Source organism: Homarus americanus, unplaced genomic scaffold (genome assembly GCF_018991925.1).
Source record: "Homarus americanus isolate GMGI-L3 unplaced genomic scaffold, GMGI_Hamer_2.0 scaffold24143, whole genome shotgun sequence".
Classification (NCBI taxonomy): Eukaryota; Metazoa; Arthropoda; class Malacostraca; order Decapoda; family Nephropidae; genus Homarus; species Homarus americanus.
The window spans coordinates 42,348-60,694 of record NW_024713349.1 but is presented as its reverse complement, the minus strand read 5'-3'; the positions used below and the strand labels follow the sequence as shown (position 1 = coordinate 60,694).

The following is an 18,347-nucleotide window of genomic DNA, read 5'->3' as shown; positions in this document are numbered from 1 at the left end:
AGAGAGAGAGAGAGAGAGAGAGAGAGAGAGAGAGAGAGAGAGAGAGACTATATCTAAGCGTGAGATGAGGATGTAAATTGAGATCCATGAATTACCTTAATTAGTGACCCTTAATACTATCAAGGACCATAGAGACATATATTTCCTCTAATTAACCCCTTTAAGCGTTATGGTTACAGCTATAAGTTTTTAAGCTTGATAATTTGGAATCTAATTACAGTTAATTATTATTTTCGTGTATTCATAACCAATAAATAATTACTTTATTAATAATTAACCCTTGATTAATTTTACTCAAGTCCAGAAGATATAATTGGCATAATTGTTTGTTTACTCATAATTATTCTGTCTCATCATAACCTAACTTAACCTAACCAAACGTAACGTAACCAAACGTAACCTAACCTAACCTAACCTAACCTAACCTAACCTAATCTAACCTAACCTAACCTAGTACTAGAGTATATAAACATTCCCTCCTTCTCCACCATTCCTCTTAATTTCCTACCTCCTCTTTATCCACGTTTCTAACTTCCTTCTCCTACTAACTCTCGCTACCTAACTCTTTCCTTCTCCTCCCAATTCCACTCATATTTTTAGCTTCTTCTACCTCCTCCTCCTCCTCCTCCTCCTCCTCCTCCTCCTCCTCCTCCTCCTCCTCCTCCTCCTCCTCTCCTCCTCCCCCTCCCCCTCCTTCTTCTCCTCCTCCTCCTCCTCCTTAACGTCATCAACTCACAGTTAACGTCGAGGGTAACTCCACTACTGATGGGTGTGACCAGATCAGAGTTGACGGTCTGGCACACGTAGAAGGCATCAAGGTCTTTCCTGGTGATCGGGCCGACCTGTAAGACGTTCCGGTACACAGAGTCGACCCTGCTGTCAATCTCACCGTCAAGCAGTTTCTCTCTGTGCCACCAGTTGACGTTTGGCGGAGGGTGGCCTGTTGACAGAGATGAAGGTGGGATATATAAGGTCCTAGATTTAGTAAGCAAAAGTTATGGAAAAGATGAGAAATCCTGCTTATTATTAGGATAAGAATTTGGATTTAAAAAAGATCACTAGATTTGATCAGAAAAGTCTATGGATTCAGTAATATAAGGTTCTGGATTAAGGTCTGGATAAAATGTCTCTATTTATCCAATATTTAATAAGAAATATTTTTTTTTTCATTCTGTCACTTACAATATTTTACCTTCATTAAAAATGTTAAAGGTTATTCTTGAAGTCCTTATTGTCGAAAGATGTTGATGGTTACTTAACATAAAAGGAGTAAACATTAGATATTATTATTTTTGTGTTTATTTTTATATTTTTGTTTATTTATTTTATATTTACTTATTCATTTATTTATTTATTTTATAGAATTTATTTATTTTATTCATTTATATATTTTTATTTTTGTTTATTTTTTTTCTATTTTAATTTTTACATTTATTTATTTTTTAGTTTTTATTTATTTATTATTATTATTATTTTCCTTACACGTCGTACAGTCTTCTCGTTCGGATCCTTTAAAGAAAATAAACTAAAAACTAATTACATAGAGATACAGAGAAGACTGGGTAGACTAGACTAAACATTAAAGTGAATTAATTACTATGATATATTAACATCATTTACATAACTGTTCATAATTTAGAACATTTTTAATACGATAATTAATAACGGCTGGAGCTTGAAATTAATAAAATTATGAGACATATTTATGATGATATGAAGCAAGCAATCTCTCTCACCTAACTCAGAGCTGACGTTATCAAACCAGCAAAATGAATACCTTGTTTTTTTTTCCCATTGCAGTTTTCAATTAAGTATTAATAAAAAAAAAAGTGGTTATTTTTTCACGAATTTTTATTTCTCGTGTTGAAATATATCGCCATATCGTCACACTCACAACTCTTCGTCACAACTCACAACACTTCGTCACACTCACAACCCTTCGTCACACTCACAACCCTTCGTCACACTCACAACACCTGATGGTATGTATTAATGAGAAGGGAAAAAAATATTAAAAAAGTGGTATTACCTCCGACTACCTGACAGGTGATGCTGGCGTTGGTACCCTCATTATAAGGTCCAATAGTGTCCTGCACCTGAGTCCCGTCTTCTCTCAGGATGGTGGGTGTCCCGGGAGGAGCTGTCATAGAAAACGGACATGATGTATTAGGGGCAAAGTTAATTATTATAGTGCCATTACGATGTGTCACTCCGGCAATAAACTAACCTAACCTAACCTAACCTATGACTATAAATATTTTTAAATAATAATAGTAATAATAATAATAATAATAATAATAATAATCCCCAGTTTATTTCTTCCTTGTCTTTATCGTCATTTCCTTCCATTTTTACTTAATTTTCTCGATATTTTGTTCCTTACCTCTTTTTTCCCTTCCTACTCATTCCTCCTTTACTCTCATATTCCTACAGTATACCTATTCTTCTTCCTTCTCTTCCTTCCTAGTATCCTAAACATCACTACACTTCTCTCTTCATTATCACATAGTTCTCCCTTCGTCTTAATTCCCATCCTCTTAACCCTCTTCTCATATAACGTGAGAGAAAGGAGGTTGAACCCCTTGATGTTGTGAGACACTGGGCTTAATTGTCACTACAAGGTGAGATATAGGGTTTAATTTCCTCTACTCCGTGAATAAGTAGGTTTAATAAGGTTTAATATACTCTACTTTGTGAGATGGTCGGGTTTAGTTTTATTTATGTTATGACACAGAGAGAGAGAGAGAGAGAGAGAGAGAGTGTGTGTGTGTTTAATTTGCATTGTAATTTTTTTTTTCAATGCCATGAGACAACAAGGTTTATTTTTTCTTTTCCTTTTGGGGAGAAAAAGGTTTATTTTACCTTAACCGTGAGGCAAAGATTTTGTTTTTATTTCCTTTCCCAAGAGACAGAAAGATTTATATTACCTCCGAGCCAAAGACTCATGAAGAGAAATTTCCCCTAACTTAGGATTTAAGGAGATGTAATGAGTCGTTAACTTCACACTGTTCAGGGAAAGTTATTCGGGGAGATTGGTTGATGACGTCAGGGAAAAAAAAATCACCGATTATTTGAAGAAGAAAAAAGCCCAGAAAAAAAATCTTAATATTGGCTTGAAAAAAAAGACATTGGATATAGACACATCTTTTAAATAGCTTAAATAAGGTTAGGTTAGGTTAAGTGAATCCTCCTGGCTCAGATCACGGACCCTTAGAATAAGAGGCGATAGCTGGATCCACTTGTTCACCGTCGCACACCATTCAGAAACAAGATAAGTGGTAACGTGGCCTGAGATGTTTCTATTATATCAATAAGGAAAAAAATGAACCCTAACAAAACTGAACTGTGGGGACAAATGACTTCCTCCCAGTTTTCTTATTAATTATAAAGAGAATTTTTGCTTCTGTCTTTCTTGAGATAATTTCAACATTTTCTGATGGTTAGAATCTTGGCGGCCAGACTACATTACAGACTAATATATCCTCAGCTTAAAATGAATCACAATAACCGAGATGAACTATATAGAACACCTGTACACAAAACGAATGGTCGGTACTGCACTCGACCGCCTTTACTCACCCAACTGTAATATAAGGTGCCAGTCAAAGGTGTTTGGGTGGATTTTTTTTTTTTGGGGGGGGTGAAGAACCTAACCTAACCTAACCCTACCTGAACTGACCTGACCTGACCTGACCTGACCTGACCTGACCTGACCTGACCACTGGGACATCATAGAACAGCAATTACTTTAGCTGGGACCCCTGTTACGAGTGGGCCCCAAATGATTAGGCAATAGTGGACCCCTACTAGGACAGGTGCGCATTAGGACTGGGACCCGTTTGACCACCCATCCATAAAATTAGCAAATCATATCATACATGAATTGCGTTGTGAAAAAAAATATTAATCTTTGTAAAATTTCCAAAACCCATCGCAAATAAATTAAAGTCATTCATTTAAAAAAAAATTTACCTTTTTTTTTTTAATTTATTATGTAATTCTGTATGTAATCAAGATAATAATCCTCAAGGTAATAATTACGTTAGTTTTCTGCTAATTATACATCCTAGAACTAAAAATAATGAGTGTACTTTTTTCTGTTTTGGTAGACTACAGAACCTGATCATAACTGGTATTATGAGAGAGAGAGAGAGAGAGAGAGAGAGAGAGAGAGATGATGCAGACAGATAGAAAGACAGACAGACAGACAGACAGACAGACATAAATATATAGAGGTAGACATATAATCTAACACCTTATTAACCTATGCCAATCATACCAAAACCAAAATAATAACCTAACCTAACCTGGGACAATAGTTTAAGTTAGTTAGATTAAGTTACAAATCAGTTTTAAAATATAAGATGGCTATTAGCTGTAATATTAGTGGTGGTGTTATTTTTCCTAACACTGTCTCTTCGTCATCATCAAAAAAATAAATAAATAAAAATGTGAGAAATTATACTGACTTATAACGATAAGTTTGGCCTCTGCTCTCTGCGTCTGGGCTTTCTTGTAGTCTACTCTGCATGTGTAGACGCCAGCATCCTCGGTCGTAACCTCCTCCAGTTTCAGGTAAGGTATCTCAGGATAGTCTTCATCACCGTCAGGAATGTAGGTAGCGCGAAACCCTATCAACCGCTCATCTGACCAGGACCGAGGGGGACTACTTCGCGAGTCGTAACTGTGAACAACAACAAGAACGAGAGGAGATGAAACTCATACGTCAGTGTTGAGACAAGTACTTTATATACAGGTGGATTAAGTTTATTATTGATGCTCTGTTCGTGTTAAAACATACAGAAGTTAATTAAGGTTAACCTGTTGCAAAATTATGTGTAAATAGTATGTAAGTTGTCTCTGTGTGTTGTGTTAGGATATATAGTATATTAAAGGTGAAACATTCGAAAAATTATACATATTCATTACATATACATACAACACACATATATAAATACATATATACCTATACACATAAGTACCAACATACGAGTAGTTTCCTCATGAGTTCTAATTCAATTTCATAAAAGCATTTAAGAAAAAACTGTTTCCGAGTCTCCCCCCTCCTCCCCCTTCGGGTGTTTAAGACGACATCAAAGAGGTGTTTCATCCAATTAACGTCAGGTTGCGACTGTCTGAAAATTGTGGCCAAAATGACCTTCTTAATCAGAAATTTAATTAAAGATTCGTCCTATGGCGAGGAAGATGGCGAAGAGGAGGATGGCGAGGAGGAAGATTAGGAGGTCTTGCTTACAGGGGTTTTTTTTTTTCTCTCTCTCTCTTTCTCTCTCTCTCTCTCTCTCTCTCTCTCTCGCTCTCTATTTTCGTTCTTTCTCCTCTCATTCTCTTCTCCATTCTTCTCTCCTCTTCTTGTTCCCTCTTATCTTCCTCCCCCCTTGACTCCTTCTCTTCTCTTTTCTGCTCTTCTCTTCGGACACGTCAACATAAACACTGGACAACAGAGGCCACTTACAGTTCTCCTCAGGTAAGTGGTAATAGGAGACACCAAAACACCTCACAACACTTAGCGAACAACACAGACTCATGAGAGGGGTCCTGGTGCGAGAATTAGACAAGTAACAGTGGTAAACAAACACAGCCCCTCACCACAGCCACCCACCCTACACACAGCCACCCACCACAGCACACCCACCACAGCCACCCACCCTACACACAGCCCACCACAGCCACCCACCCACACACAGCCACCCACCACAGCCACCCACCACAGCCACCCACCCACACACAGCCACCCACCACAGCCACCCACCCCACACACAGCCACCCACCACAGCCACCCACCCCACACACAGCCACCCACCACAGCCACCCACCCTACACACAGCCACCCACCACAGCCACCCACCCTACACACAGCCACCCACCACAGCCATCCACCACAGCCATCCACCACAGCCACCCACCACACACAGCCACCCACCACAGCCACCCACCCTACACACAGCCACCCACCACAGCCATCCACCACAGCTACCCACCCCCACACACAGCCACCCACCACAGCCACCCACCACAGCCACCCACCACAGCCACCCACCCCACACACAGCCACCCACCACACAGCCATCCACCACAGCCACCCACCACAGCCATCCACCACAGCCACCCACCACAGCCACCCACCACAGCCACCCACCCTACACACAGCCACCCACCACAGCCATCCACCACAGCCACCCACCCTACACACAGCCACCCATCATACTCTGTCATTACGCCAAACAGCCAATTTACCTTGACAAAAGTTTGCCCTCATAAACGTACAAATGCGGAGCCGAGAGTCGCATAGTCTGGATAGATTCTCTTTTGGCTGGAGAGAAATTGTTCCTAATTGGAGGGAAGGAGGATCGTTAACCTCCCAGGACGAATTGGGTCGTTCTGACGTCTGAATACTGATGAAGGGAGTTCCTAGTGGGGGTTTGGGGGGCTGGGGGGGAGTGAGCGGTAGGGGTGGGAGGAGGGGTGAGGGGAGGCTATGTTGCATTACTTCTGTGTTTACTTATTTTTAGGTTTTTTTATCTCTTTACTTTCTTTCAGTTTTCGTTTTCTCTCCATTTTCTTTTACTTTCATTTTACTGCCTGGTTGATATTAGTCTCTATCTAACTTTCTTTTCACTTTCTCTTTATACTCTGGTTATATTGCATTCTTTCTCTCTTTCTTTTTTATGTCTTTCTCTATCTCTCTCTCTCTCTCTCTTGTATATTAGATTTTTTCCTTCTATTTTTCTGGTATTTTATCTGGTTCATTGACTCTCTTGTTTCATGTTCACTAAATGTTTTTAGGTGTTATTTCCTTTCATATTCCGATTAGTTTGTCCTTTTATTTTCCATTTTTTATTACACTCTCTTGTTCTATTGTTCAGGTTTTATTTATACATTTTCCTGTTAATATTATAGTTAATGTGTGTTCCATGAGGTATGAAAGCTTTACTATTAAATGAAAAAAATCCCCAATGGCAACGAAAAAGACGGACCACAGTCGTCTAGTATTATCATGCCTGATAAAGTCTACGGTGCCGGATTGCCGCATTTCACTACCTGATGCTTCCCACGAATATATAGACAGATAATGTTGATGGATGGATGAATAAATTGATAAATAGACAAATATATAAGTTTATATTACTCAGCATATTAACACACATTGCGGGTATATAAACAATGGTGTGTACAGGAAGTTGATATGTTTACACTCTTACTATCTGTATACATATTACGTCATTCGTTAACCTTCGTGTATCTCATAGTAAGAATTAATTACGTATCTTAATTGTGGTTATTTTACAACAGCTAAATAATTAGACCTACGCATCTTGAACATAATATATACATAATGTTAAGGTATATATATGAAGGAAAAAATAATGTAAATAACTTTTTTTATGTTTTTTTTAGATATGTTTTATTTTATTATGCATAGTTATGTGTTTTTTTTTATTATTTTAAATAGAGTTTATGAAATATTTTTGCCATATTTATAATCCTTGCAGAGAGAGAGAGAGAGAGAGAGAGAGAGAGAGAGAGTGTGTGTGTGTGTGTGTGTTCGTGTCGTTGGGAAAATGCAGAGTGGAGGAGATTGAGGAAAGATATAAAATGGAAGTGGAAAGAGGTGGATAAGTGTTTGTGGATAATAAGAGGAAGAAAGGGAGAGAATGAGATAGGGCAGAGAGGAGGAAGAGGAGGATGAAGAGGTGGAGGTGGAGAAGAAGGAATAGGATACTGGAGGAGGAGCAGCGGGAAGAGGAGCAGGAAGAGGAGGAAGAGGAAGAGCCGGAAGGGGAAGAGTAGGAAGAGAAGAAGATGGAGGAGGGGGAGGAGGAGGAGGGTAAAAAGCAGGAAGAGGAGGAGGCTGCAGGAGGAAGAGGAGGAGGCTGCAGGAGGAAGAGGAGGAGGCTGAAGGAGGAAGAGGAGTAGGCTGCAGGAGGAAGAGGAGGAGGCTGCAGGATGGGGAGGAGTCAGGAGGTGTGGGCACAGTTCATGACCATTGGTGCTTGACCGAAGGATGATTTATGACGGGACATAAACCTCCTCGGTCACCCGGAAAATTGATCTTGAGCGACTGTTCTCTCTCGGTGTCATAAACCTGAACGAGAGCTGAGACTCTTTGCCAACCCACCCACCCACTAAGCCAGCCAGCCAACCCGCCACCAAGCCACCCACTCACCCACCCACCCACCCACCAAGCCACCCACACGTACACCCACCCACCCAGTCCTAAATCCTTCCCGTTCTCTTTCCTTTCTATAATTACTCCTCCATATCATTCCTCTTCTTCCTTCCCTTTACTTCTCTACATCATTCCTCTTCTTCCTTCCCTTTACTCCTCTACATCATTCCTCTTCTTCCTTCCCTTTACTCCTCTACATCATTCCTCTTCTTCCTTCCCTTTACTTCTCTACATCATTCCTCTTCTTCCTTCCCTTTACTCCTCTCCATCATTCCTCTTCTTCCTTCCCTTTACTCCTCTACATCATTCCTCTTCTTCCTTCCCTTTACTTCTCTACATCATTCCTCTTCTTCCTTCCCTTTACTCCTCCACATCATTCCTCTTCTTCCTTCCCTGTACTCCTCCACATCATTCCTCTTCTTCCTTCCCTTTACTTCTCTACATCATTCCTCTTCTTCCTTCCCTTACCAACTTTTCTTCAATAAATTCCTGTGAGTCACCTGTTCGTGTTGCCTACCCACCTGATAATGACCTCGTTATCCTCAAGACTAGACAACTACATCACTTTCTCCTCTTCACTTATTAATTTTGTATCTTCTGGCGGACGAAATTATCTTAAATTATCATATGTTTTGGCGAGAGAGTGAGAGAGAGAGCGAGAGAGAGGGAGAGAGAGAGAGAGAGAGAGAGATTATTTACCGAATATATATATATAATGTGTGTATGTGTGTGGACGTCCCAGTAGTATTAAATCCAAGGAAATAAATATTAACATAATATAACCTCTCAGGAAGCAACAGACTGGAAGTGAAAATATTAAACACGGAAACAGTGGAGGAAATTAAGAGAACACGTGACATTTACTTAAATAAAATAAGAGATTAATACAAACGTGAATGCTGATGGAACCTAAAAATAACGTAAAGTGAATAGAAGGAAAAGTACCAAAAGATGTAACAGAGGAAAGTAGAATAAGAAAACAAAGATGAGAATAGAATTTACAACATTACAAATCAAAGAAAAACGGACAATTAAGACGACAAAACAGAGAGAAGGAGAAGAAGAAGAAATTAAAATTATATATTACAGAAAAAAATTACAAAGAGGAATGGACTCGGCAGACATAATCACATTAATCTAGCACAACCAAGACTCTCCTGAAGCGTGTTGATGAAGACACTCTCATGAACCCAGCACTACTAAGACTCTCCTGAAGCGTGTTGATGAAGACAATCTCATGAACCCAGCACTACTAAGACTCTCCTGAAGCGTGTTGATGAAGACAATCTCACAGGAACTCATCACCCAATTGTTGATGAAGCAAACAAACCTCACCTATTACTCACCTGTGAATAGGCCTGCCAATGCCATCCTTATACCAAAGAGTGAGCTGGACTTGAGCCGTGGGGGAAGAACGTGGGGTATGACAGGGGATTCTTGCTGTTTGGCCCTTCACCGCCATCGCTGGTTCACTGGAGTCTGCAACAAAGGGAGAAATATGTTCTGATGTTTGACCGTAAAATTGGGTTCTGAAACTGAAAACAAAGGTGAAAAAAATAAAAAAAATATAAAAGTTATTTTCTTTAATTGAAAAAAAAATAGTTACTAAAATTGAAAAATGTGTCCTGGAATTGGAAAAATCTAGAGAGGTTTAGAAATGCAATATACCAGATTTTCTCTAAGGGTTAAACCATCGTCAACAAAGGGTTAAACCATTGGCCTCAAGTGGTTAAACCATAGTCCTCAAGTAGTTAAACCATCGTCAACAAAGAGTTACACCATCGTCCTCAAGTGGTTAAGACATCGTATTCAAAGGGTTAAACCACGTTCCTATCCCTATAAATTGGTTTAAACTATAAACAGAAAGAAACAACGACTTATCACCAGCACATTAACTCCTCATAAGATAACCAGATAAAACTATAGCGCACGTCTTTGTAAATTGTAAAAAAAAAATATAACTCATAATACATTTTCACTTACACTATTCATTTTAGAGTAATTGTAAATCAGTTCGTGTGTCCTGAGGATTTGGGTGTTCAGAGCAGAAGGCGGGTGTACGTTGCTCACTCAACTGTGGACAACAATTCAGAACTTGTCAACAACGTGAACAACTGCCACAACTACTCATATTACCATCAGCGGTGGACACACACACACACACACACACACACACACACCACAGCCTCGTTATTAAGATATTAGTCATCAGAGTTACAATTAGACTGTCATTAAAGGTTTAGTGTCAACACGTGGGGCAGACATTAACATAGTGTAATGGTATATGACCTGTGTAACTCAGAATCATTATACGTGTTAGTGTCCTCAGATCATGATGCAATATTGCTCAATATACTGTACAGTAGAAAGTCAGGGAGTTATGAGAGATGTTTAGTAAGTATGTATTAAGATCTCCCTATGCTTCAACACACACACACACACACACACACACACACACACACACACACACACATCCTTTTTGAGATTGTAAAATATAGAAGAAAAACAAAAATGTCAAATTGTGTTCAAGTGATCCAACATTTTTATAACTGTGTGGAGGAGAGTTATAGTGGGAGCAGCAACAGCCAGAGTAGTGGTAGTGGTGAGTCAGCTAGAGCCAGTGTGAGTAGTGGCCCAAACACTGATTGATTCCCGCCAGAGTGATTGTAAATAATAGAGACGAAGGGTGGAAAAAAAACGTTCAGAAATAAAATACAAACAGAAATATACGAGGGAAAATACAGATAAAACTGAAGGATATTGACTGTTTGTGTTTTTTATTTGTCGTATATGTGTATGTGTATGTGTATGTATGTGTATATACTAATTTACATGCTTGTGTACGTCAGTGTATGGGGGGGGGGTGGGTTAGTGTACATGTTCTTTGTTTCTATACAATAAAAACACTGTTTAATACAAGGTTGTTTATATCATCCGCCTACAACAGCGTCACCCTACAACCACAATACACAACATCATCCACCCACCCACAACACACAACCTCATCCACCCACCCACAACACACAACCTCATCCATCCACCCACCCACAACCTCATCCACACCACCACAACACACAACATCATCCACCCACCACACACAACCTCACACCCACCCACAACACACAACCTCATCCAACCACCCACAACACACAACCTCATCCACCCACCCACAACACACAACCTCATCCACCCACCCACAACACACACGAAGCATCACAACACAGCCATGTATAAACCAGTTCCTCAGACCAGGCTAAGTCTCACCGTCTAGGCCAGCGTACTCTCCTATATGTAATTGTCCAACACTCGTAATTCCAACTGTTCCGTCTATGTCAAGAGTCATTGTGGTGCGGCGGTGCATGCTCCGGGGTGGCCACGGGTCATTGTGGTGCGGCGGTGTATGCTCCGGGGTGGCCACGGGTCATTGTGGTGTGGCGGTGCATGCTCCGGGATGGCCTTACACTCCGGCCACTTTTCTTTTTGTCTTTTTTTTGTAAATGTAAAGGAGAAAGGACATTTTAATCTTGAAAAAAGCACTATGGTTTATTAACTTCCGGAACAGTGAACATTCATATAACACATGACTTTTTAACCCCCCTCCTCCCCCCCTTCTTTCACCCTCTTCACCCTCCCTCCATCCCTGTATTGTTAGGAGTTGTGGGGGGAGTCACCATGGTAGTCTGTCTGAAGGATGAGGTGGGTGGTTGGGACATCGGGCACTCCACCCCCTTCTGCTCAGATATTTGTCATTCATTATTCTCTTATAAGTCTCACTCAGGCTCTTGAGGGCATTTATACGTCTTAGTAGATAGAGAAAAAAACATCGAAATATTGATTTTTTTTTAAGCCATTCAAGCATTTTTTTTTCTGTATTTGCGAGGGATTTTTTTTTCTTCATTATATTTATTTATTTTTTATCATCTAAGGAAAGTTATTACAAGTAAGAGATTCTTATGTATACATGTATCAGAGAATCAGTGAGCATCTTATCCAAACAGATTGAATTTCAGGAATCGATGAAAACCAATGAGTCACTTTACATTGTAGATAGCGGCGGCAATGACCACTCAAGATAGTGCCCCGGTAACTGTATGTTGCGAGGTGTTGTAAAGGCAAACTATTAGGATTCATTGATGACATATTAGGTTGTGTGGGCTTTACTGAAAACGATGACATGAGACACCCTTTAGCGGTGACTACTACATTGATTTACAGAATGTTACATCAGCACTATACTTATCACCATTACTTATATAGTCGTAGCATTACAATATCATCAATATAATCAGTATTATTTTACACCATATCCGGGTATCCTAATCTCTAGCCTGGTGCGACAGAGCCTTCTGGTGGCGGTGTGAGGCTACTGGCCATTAATCTTGGAGAACGGGACCCTGGAGTCTATTTCCTTATTGAGGCAAGTGTTCCCTAGCTTCCGGGACTGTCCTTGGTCTAGCGTTCGTGGGGTGATTGTGTTCAGACATACATCTCTCTCTCTCTCTCTCTCTCTCTCTCTCTCTCACCACCACTACCCACTAACCACTACTACCACCATCCACTATTAACACCATTACCCCCTTCCACCACTACCCACTACCTCACCACCGTCAACTTGACCACTACCACCACCACTAACACAGCTATCACCACCACACTACCACCACTACCACCACCACTAACACAGCTATCACCACTCATCACTACCACCACCACTAATTGTTAGTTAATACCACTCACTACCACTACCTTCACCACCACCACTAACACAGCTCTCCTCTCCCTGACATGTACTTAGGTTCCCTCTTTGTAACAAACTGTCGGCTGCCTCTCTCTTTCTCTTTTCTTTCTTTTTACACATATATCCTTCACGCAGAGTTGTCAGCCGTCACCAGCAGGGGAGAGGGGAGAGCCTGGCGGGAGGGGCGGAGGAACGAGAAGATCGAGCCAACATCACCTTCCGCCACCTCGTCTTAGGGGTTAACTTCCGTATCTTAATGGAGGAAATTTTGTACGTGATTCCGGCTGAAGTGTAATATTTTTTTTTTTTAATTTTCGTGTATTTACTGAAGTGACTTTGGACTACGGGAACTGACATGTGATCTTGGCTAGACAGAACAGTGAGCAGTGAATAACTCAGTGTGTGTGTGTGTGTGTGTGTGTGTGTGTGTGTGTGTGTGGGCTGTGTGTGTGTGTGTGTGTGTGTCTTCCTATATCCGTATGTCTCATTGTTTTAACCACAACTCCTTAAAAGAGGTGTTTAATATGTGTGTCTTATACCAGTGGTGCCTGTAATAGATCAAGTGTTTTGTTGTTGTTTTATTTGATTTTGTTGTTTGGTTTAGGTTTTTTTGAGTTTTTGTTGTAATTTTTTGTTTTTGTGTTTTTTTATTTTTTTTTTTAATTTGTTTGCGTTTTGATTTTTTTTGTTTTGTTGTTTGGTATTTCTGTTGTTTTTATTTTTTTTTATGTTTTCGTGTTTTTTTGTTGTTTTGTTTAACTTTTTTGATGTGTTTGTTTTGTTCTTGTCTTTACTATTTTCTTATAATTTGTTAGTGAAAAGTTCGTATTTTTTTTTGGGTCTTCCTTCAGTGGGAAACAATTTTTTTTTTGTTAGACATTTTATTTTTTTTTATTTTTACTGAGATAAATTTCCACATTATCGATAAGTTACACAGGAGTCGACCACCTCAGCACCTCCACGACCCAGCCAGCAGCGTTGGTTGAACGCCGGGAGAGAGAGAGAGAGAGAGTATAGGAGAGAGAGAGAGAGAGAGAGAGAGAGAGAGAGAGAGAGAGAGAGAGAGAGAGAGAGAGAGAGAGAGTATGCTTTTTTAAGTTCATCTACGAAGTCGGAAGAAAAAATCCGGAAGAACTAAAAAAGGACTTCTCAGTATACTTTTGGTCTCTAAGCAGCTCCAGAAGAGAGAGAGAGAGAGAGAGAGAGAGAGAGAGAGAGAGAGAGAGAGACGTGGTTGAAAGGAACATACAAAATCATAAGAGTGAAGGTGAAGTTGGAGGAAAAGGAGGAAACTGAGAACTGAAAGAAGAAGAAACTGACGAGGAAGATAAAGAGGAATAGAAGGAGGAGGAGGAGGAAGAGTCAGTTCAACGTATCTATTTCTAATTTCACTACTGGATCTTTTTCTGGTGAGTGTAAGGAAAGTTGTTGTTGTTTACATTTGCAATATAACATAACCAATGATTCACTGTTGAGTCTTCGTAATTGTTTACTTTTAACTGGTGCCGTGTGAGTGCATCTTATTAAACTTTCTCAGGTCGTTTATCTGTTCTCTCTCTCTCTCTCTCTCTCTCTCTCTCCTCCTACTATCAATTCTCAACTTTCTCTTCCCCTCATTCATCCCCCTGTCCTTCTTATATTTCCCCTTCCCCCCCCCCTCATCTTTCCTCTCCCCCTCATTTCAACACTTCCCCCTTCATAATCCTCCTCCTCTTCCCCTCGTTCTCTACCTTTCACCTCTCTCATCCTCTCCCTCTTCCCCTTATCATTTCTCTCTCTCTCATTCCCCTCCCCATTCTCCCCACTCTCTCCGGTAAGCTCCCCCTCTATCTTTCCTTCCATCCTCCCCTCACCCCTCTCGGCCAGCGCTCCCTTCCATAACATGAGTGGGGATGACAGCAGGCATTTGTCCGTGCCGTGTTCTGCAGCACCATCATACATACACTGGCAGCTTACAGTTTAGTTCGTGTCATACTTCTGTTGTTTTTACACCCCAACCCGGAACCCCTGAGAGAATATTACTGCGTCAGAATCACCTGTTACGAGACCACTGCCCAGGGCTTCTCAAGAGACATTATGTGGTGTGAGACGTAGAGAGAGACGCATAGAGTTGAGAGACATGTATAGATGAGACAATAAGACTGAGTTACGGGATAGTGAAGAGATAATAGTGAGGGGGAAGACTTCACGCTAACACTAGACCATCTGATAAAGCGAAGGTACTAAGAGATCTGGGGGTAGTGGACGTGTATGTGTGTGTAGTGATGGACCAAGATTGAACATTTTACAGGTGTTTGTTCCTATATTGTTTTGATACGAGTATATAATATATGAATGTAAATTACTACTATTTCCACCACTATTACCACACCATCACATCACTAGCACCATCACTATAACCATCACCATTAGATAAATTACCAACTCACTCTCCTAAAAACGGGAATTTCTCTGACTGCCATAACAGGTTCTCCCCATTACTCTGAAGACCCTTGTGTTTCTCTGTCTACGTCTATATCACTGATTGCTTCTCCTATAAATATTACCTTTCTCTTTTCGATTAGAATATCTTTTTTTTTTTTTACAGAACAGAACGAAACATACGAAACACCCTAAAATTATATAACCAAACCCTATAATTTATTCGAATTCTCTATGTATATAAAGTGATCCAATATATAGTTAATAGGCTTATATACTTTAGCCCCCAACTCATAAAATATTAAGCTGGGTCAGTATATTATAAAATAAACTCGTATGTCAGCTAATTAAGTCTTTATTTTATATTATATGGCCTTCTATGTCCGCGTCCAGATCTATAATTTTAATGTGGAGGTATATGACTCTCTCTCTCTCTCTCTCTCTCTCTCTCTCTCTCCCTTCTTTCTCAACACACATGCAGTCACCACCAACTACCCTGTAATGGCTGAGTGTAATCCATCCCTGCACCAGTCTAACACACATGCAGTCACCACCAACTACCCTGTGATCCATCCCTGCACCAGTCTAACACACACACAGTCACCACCAGACGCCCTGATATATAAACTGTTCCCCTAAAATCTCACGGTCACGTAGAATTTCCCTAAATCCCATGTGAAGGGAGTCCGTCACCACACACTCCTAACACTCTGAAGGGAGAAAAAAAAATCCCTATATCCCTTTTAAATGTGAATGTGGGGGACGTCTTTTCACATGTTTATTGAGGCTTAAAAATGACCATACGTGACGTTGGGAATCTCTTGAGAACTGGACAGAAAAGTTATTTATATTTTATTTATATTTTTATTTTTGCATTATTCTTTTTTTTCTCTACCTGATTCTTTTTCTTCTTGATTTTCTTGATTATTCTTCATCTTGATTATTCTTTTTCTTCTTCTTCTTCTCCTCCTCCTCCTCCTTGTTATTAATCACAGATCGTCTTTACATTAATCACATTCACCACAAAGATACGTACCACTTAGTGTAATTTTCTATAGGTTGGGGTGGGTTAGGTTAGGTGAGGTGAGGTGAGGTGAGGTGAGGTGAGGTGAGGTGAGGTTAAGTTTGTATATGTTTGGCATTCACTGAGCAAACTTAGAATCACGATATAGCAATGATGTTATTACAGAAATTAAGAATCACGATATAGCAATGATGTTGTTAGAGAAATTATGTGTCAATTTCACTCACGTTTCGTAGTGTATTGAGGTCTCACTGGGTCATGAAATATTGAGTAGTTTCTAAATTATGGGTTGAATTTAAACTTAGTTCACGGTTCACAACACAAACTTTCCTTCTTCCCATTTCTCTTCCTTCCTTCCTTCCTTCCTTCCTTTCCTCTCCCCACCGATCTCCCTTCCACTCACTCTCTCCCTCCCTCTTCGTCCCCCTTCTTCCTCCCTCTCCTACCTTCTCCCTATCCCTCCCAGCCTCTCTCCATCACTCCCTTCCCCCCTCTCTCTCCCCCACTCCCTCTCCCTAACACCCCCTCTCTCCCCCCCACTCCCACCCCCCACTCCCCACCCTCTCCCTATCACACCCCTCTCCCCCCCACCCTCCCCATCACACCCCTCTCTCCCCCACTCCCACCCCCCTCCCCCCACCCCTATCCCTACCATCTCGCGTCTCCCCGTCTCCTAAGAGGTGGCCACCTACCCAGCCTCTCTCGTGTAGGTTAGAAGTAACTTGTCTCAGGGGAGCCAGAGTCTTCTTCTCTCTGGATCTTAGCTGTACTTTATCCTCTCGTAAAGTCTCTCGTTTAGGTACTGCCTGCATACTGAACTCTCTCTCTCTCTCAACACCACCACTAACACCATTACCAACACCACTATCACCACTTCCTACCACTGCAATCACTACCACCACTATCATCACTACCACCACCACCACCATGAAAACATTTCCCTTCTTCACCTCCCACATGTGTTCCTGACCTTGCATCAGGCGCACCCGGAGCATCCCATGGGTGTGCCTTGAAGCAGTAAATCCCTCAAGCAACTCCCAGATTACATCCCAGCTCCCTGATATGTGGCTGGAGTCAGACACACCGCCTGTGATAATACGCCATTTGACCAGCACGAGTAAACCTACAAAAAGGCCGAGGCCATTTTAGTAGCCTGTGGTGTTCACTGAGGGAGTTTTGACTCGGGTGGGAGGGGGTGGGGGTTGGGGGTGGGGAGGGTGGGGAGGGTGGGGTGGGGAGGGTGGGGAGGTTGGGGAAGGGGTGGGGAGGGTGGGGAGGGTGGGGAGGGGGGAGGGTGGGAAGGGTGGGGAGGGGTGAGGGAGGGTGGGGAGGGTTGGGGAGGGTGGGGAAGGGTGGGGAAGGTGGGGAGGGTAAGGAGAGGGTGGGGAGGGTGGAAGTTCTGGTGAGGGAATGTTGTGGGTGAAGGCAGATGTGTAGAAGTGAGGGGGGAGGAGGAGAGGGGGAGGAGTTGATGAGGTGAAGTATGGGAAGAAGAAGGAGGAAGAAGAGTAAGAGAAGAAGGAAGAGGATAACCGGTGAGAAGATGTGGTGGGTTAGGAGAGACTAAGGAAATGAGGAGTGGAGGAGAAGGAGGGAGAGAAGGAAGGGTTGATGAGGGGAAGTGTGAGGAGAAGGAGGATATGAAGGAGGAGGAGGAGGAAGGCTGATAGATTTTTGGTAAAGGGAAGATGTGAATAAAGATAGAGGAGGTGAGGTAGATAAAGAAAGGGAAGAGGCGACGAGAGGTGATGATGTGAAGAAGAGAGATAACGAAGGATAGAAAGAGGAAGATAAGGAAGTGTCCAAAAACTAGAAGAGGAAAGAAGAAAAGAGAAAGAAAAACAGAAGAGAAGAAAAGAAGAGAGGGAAAGGAGAGAGGAAAGTGGCTGAAGATTACACGGGGTAACAGTAAGTGGAAGTGGGTGGCAGTGGGCGGTTGTGGGTGGCATAGGACTTGTGGTGGGCAGCAGTGGGTG

General features: G+C 41.4%; 1 protein-coding gene across 9 annotated transcripts in view; it reads right to left on the bottom strand.

Moving 5' to 3' along the window:
• Positions 1-9,663, bottom strand: part of LOC121871838 (kin of IRRE-like protein 1) — a 47,913-nt gene extending 38,250 nt beyond the window's left edge. For all 9 annotated transcript variants that reach the window (XR_006089967.1, XR_006089968.1, XR_006089971.1 and 6 more), the window contains exons 1-4: positions 9,535-9,663; positions 4,470-4,684; positions 2,030-2,140; positions 737-940 (exon numbers count right to left, since the gene is read on the bottom strand). Coding sequence is in view for 3 of the 9 variants with exons in the window: in XM_042374369.1 (XP_042230303.1) it covers positions 737-940; positions 2,030-2,140; positions 4,470-4,684; positions 9,535-9,650 (646 nt within the window). In the remaining 6 variants the exon portion in view is untranslated. The remainder of the gene's footprint in view (positions 1-736; positions 941-2,029; positions 2,141-4,469; positions 4,685-9,534) is intronic.
• Between the last annotated feature and the right edge of the window lie 8,684 nt (positions 9,664-18,347).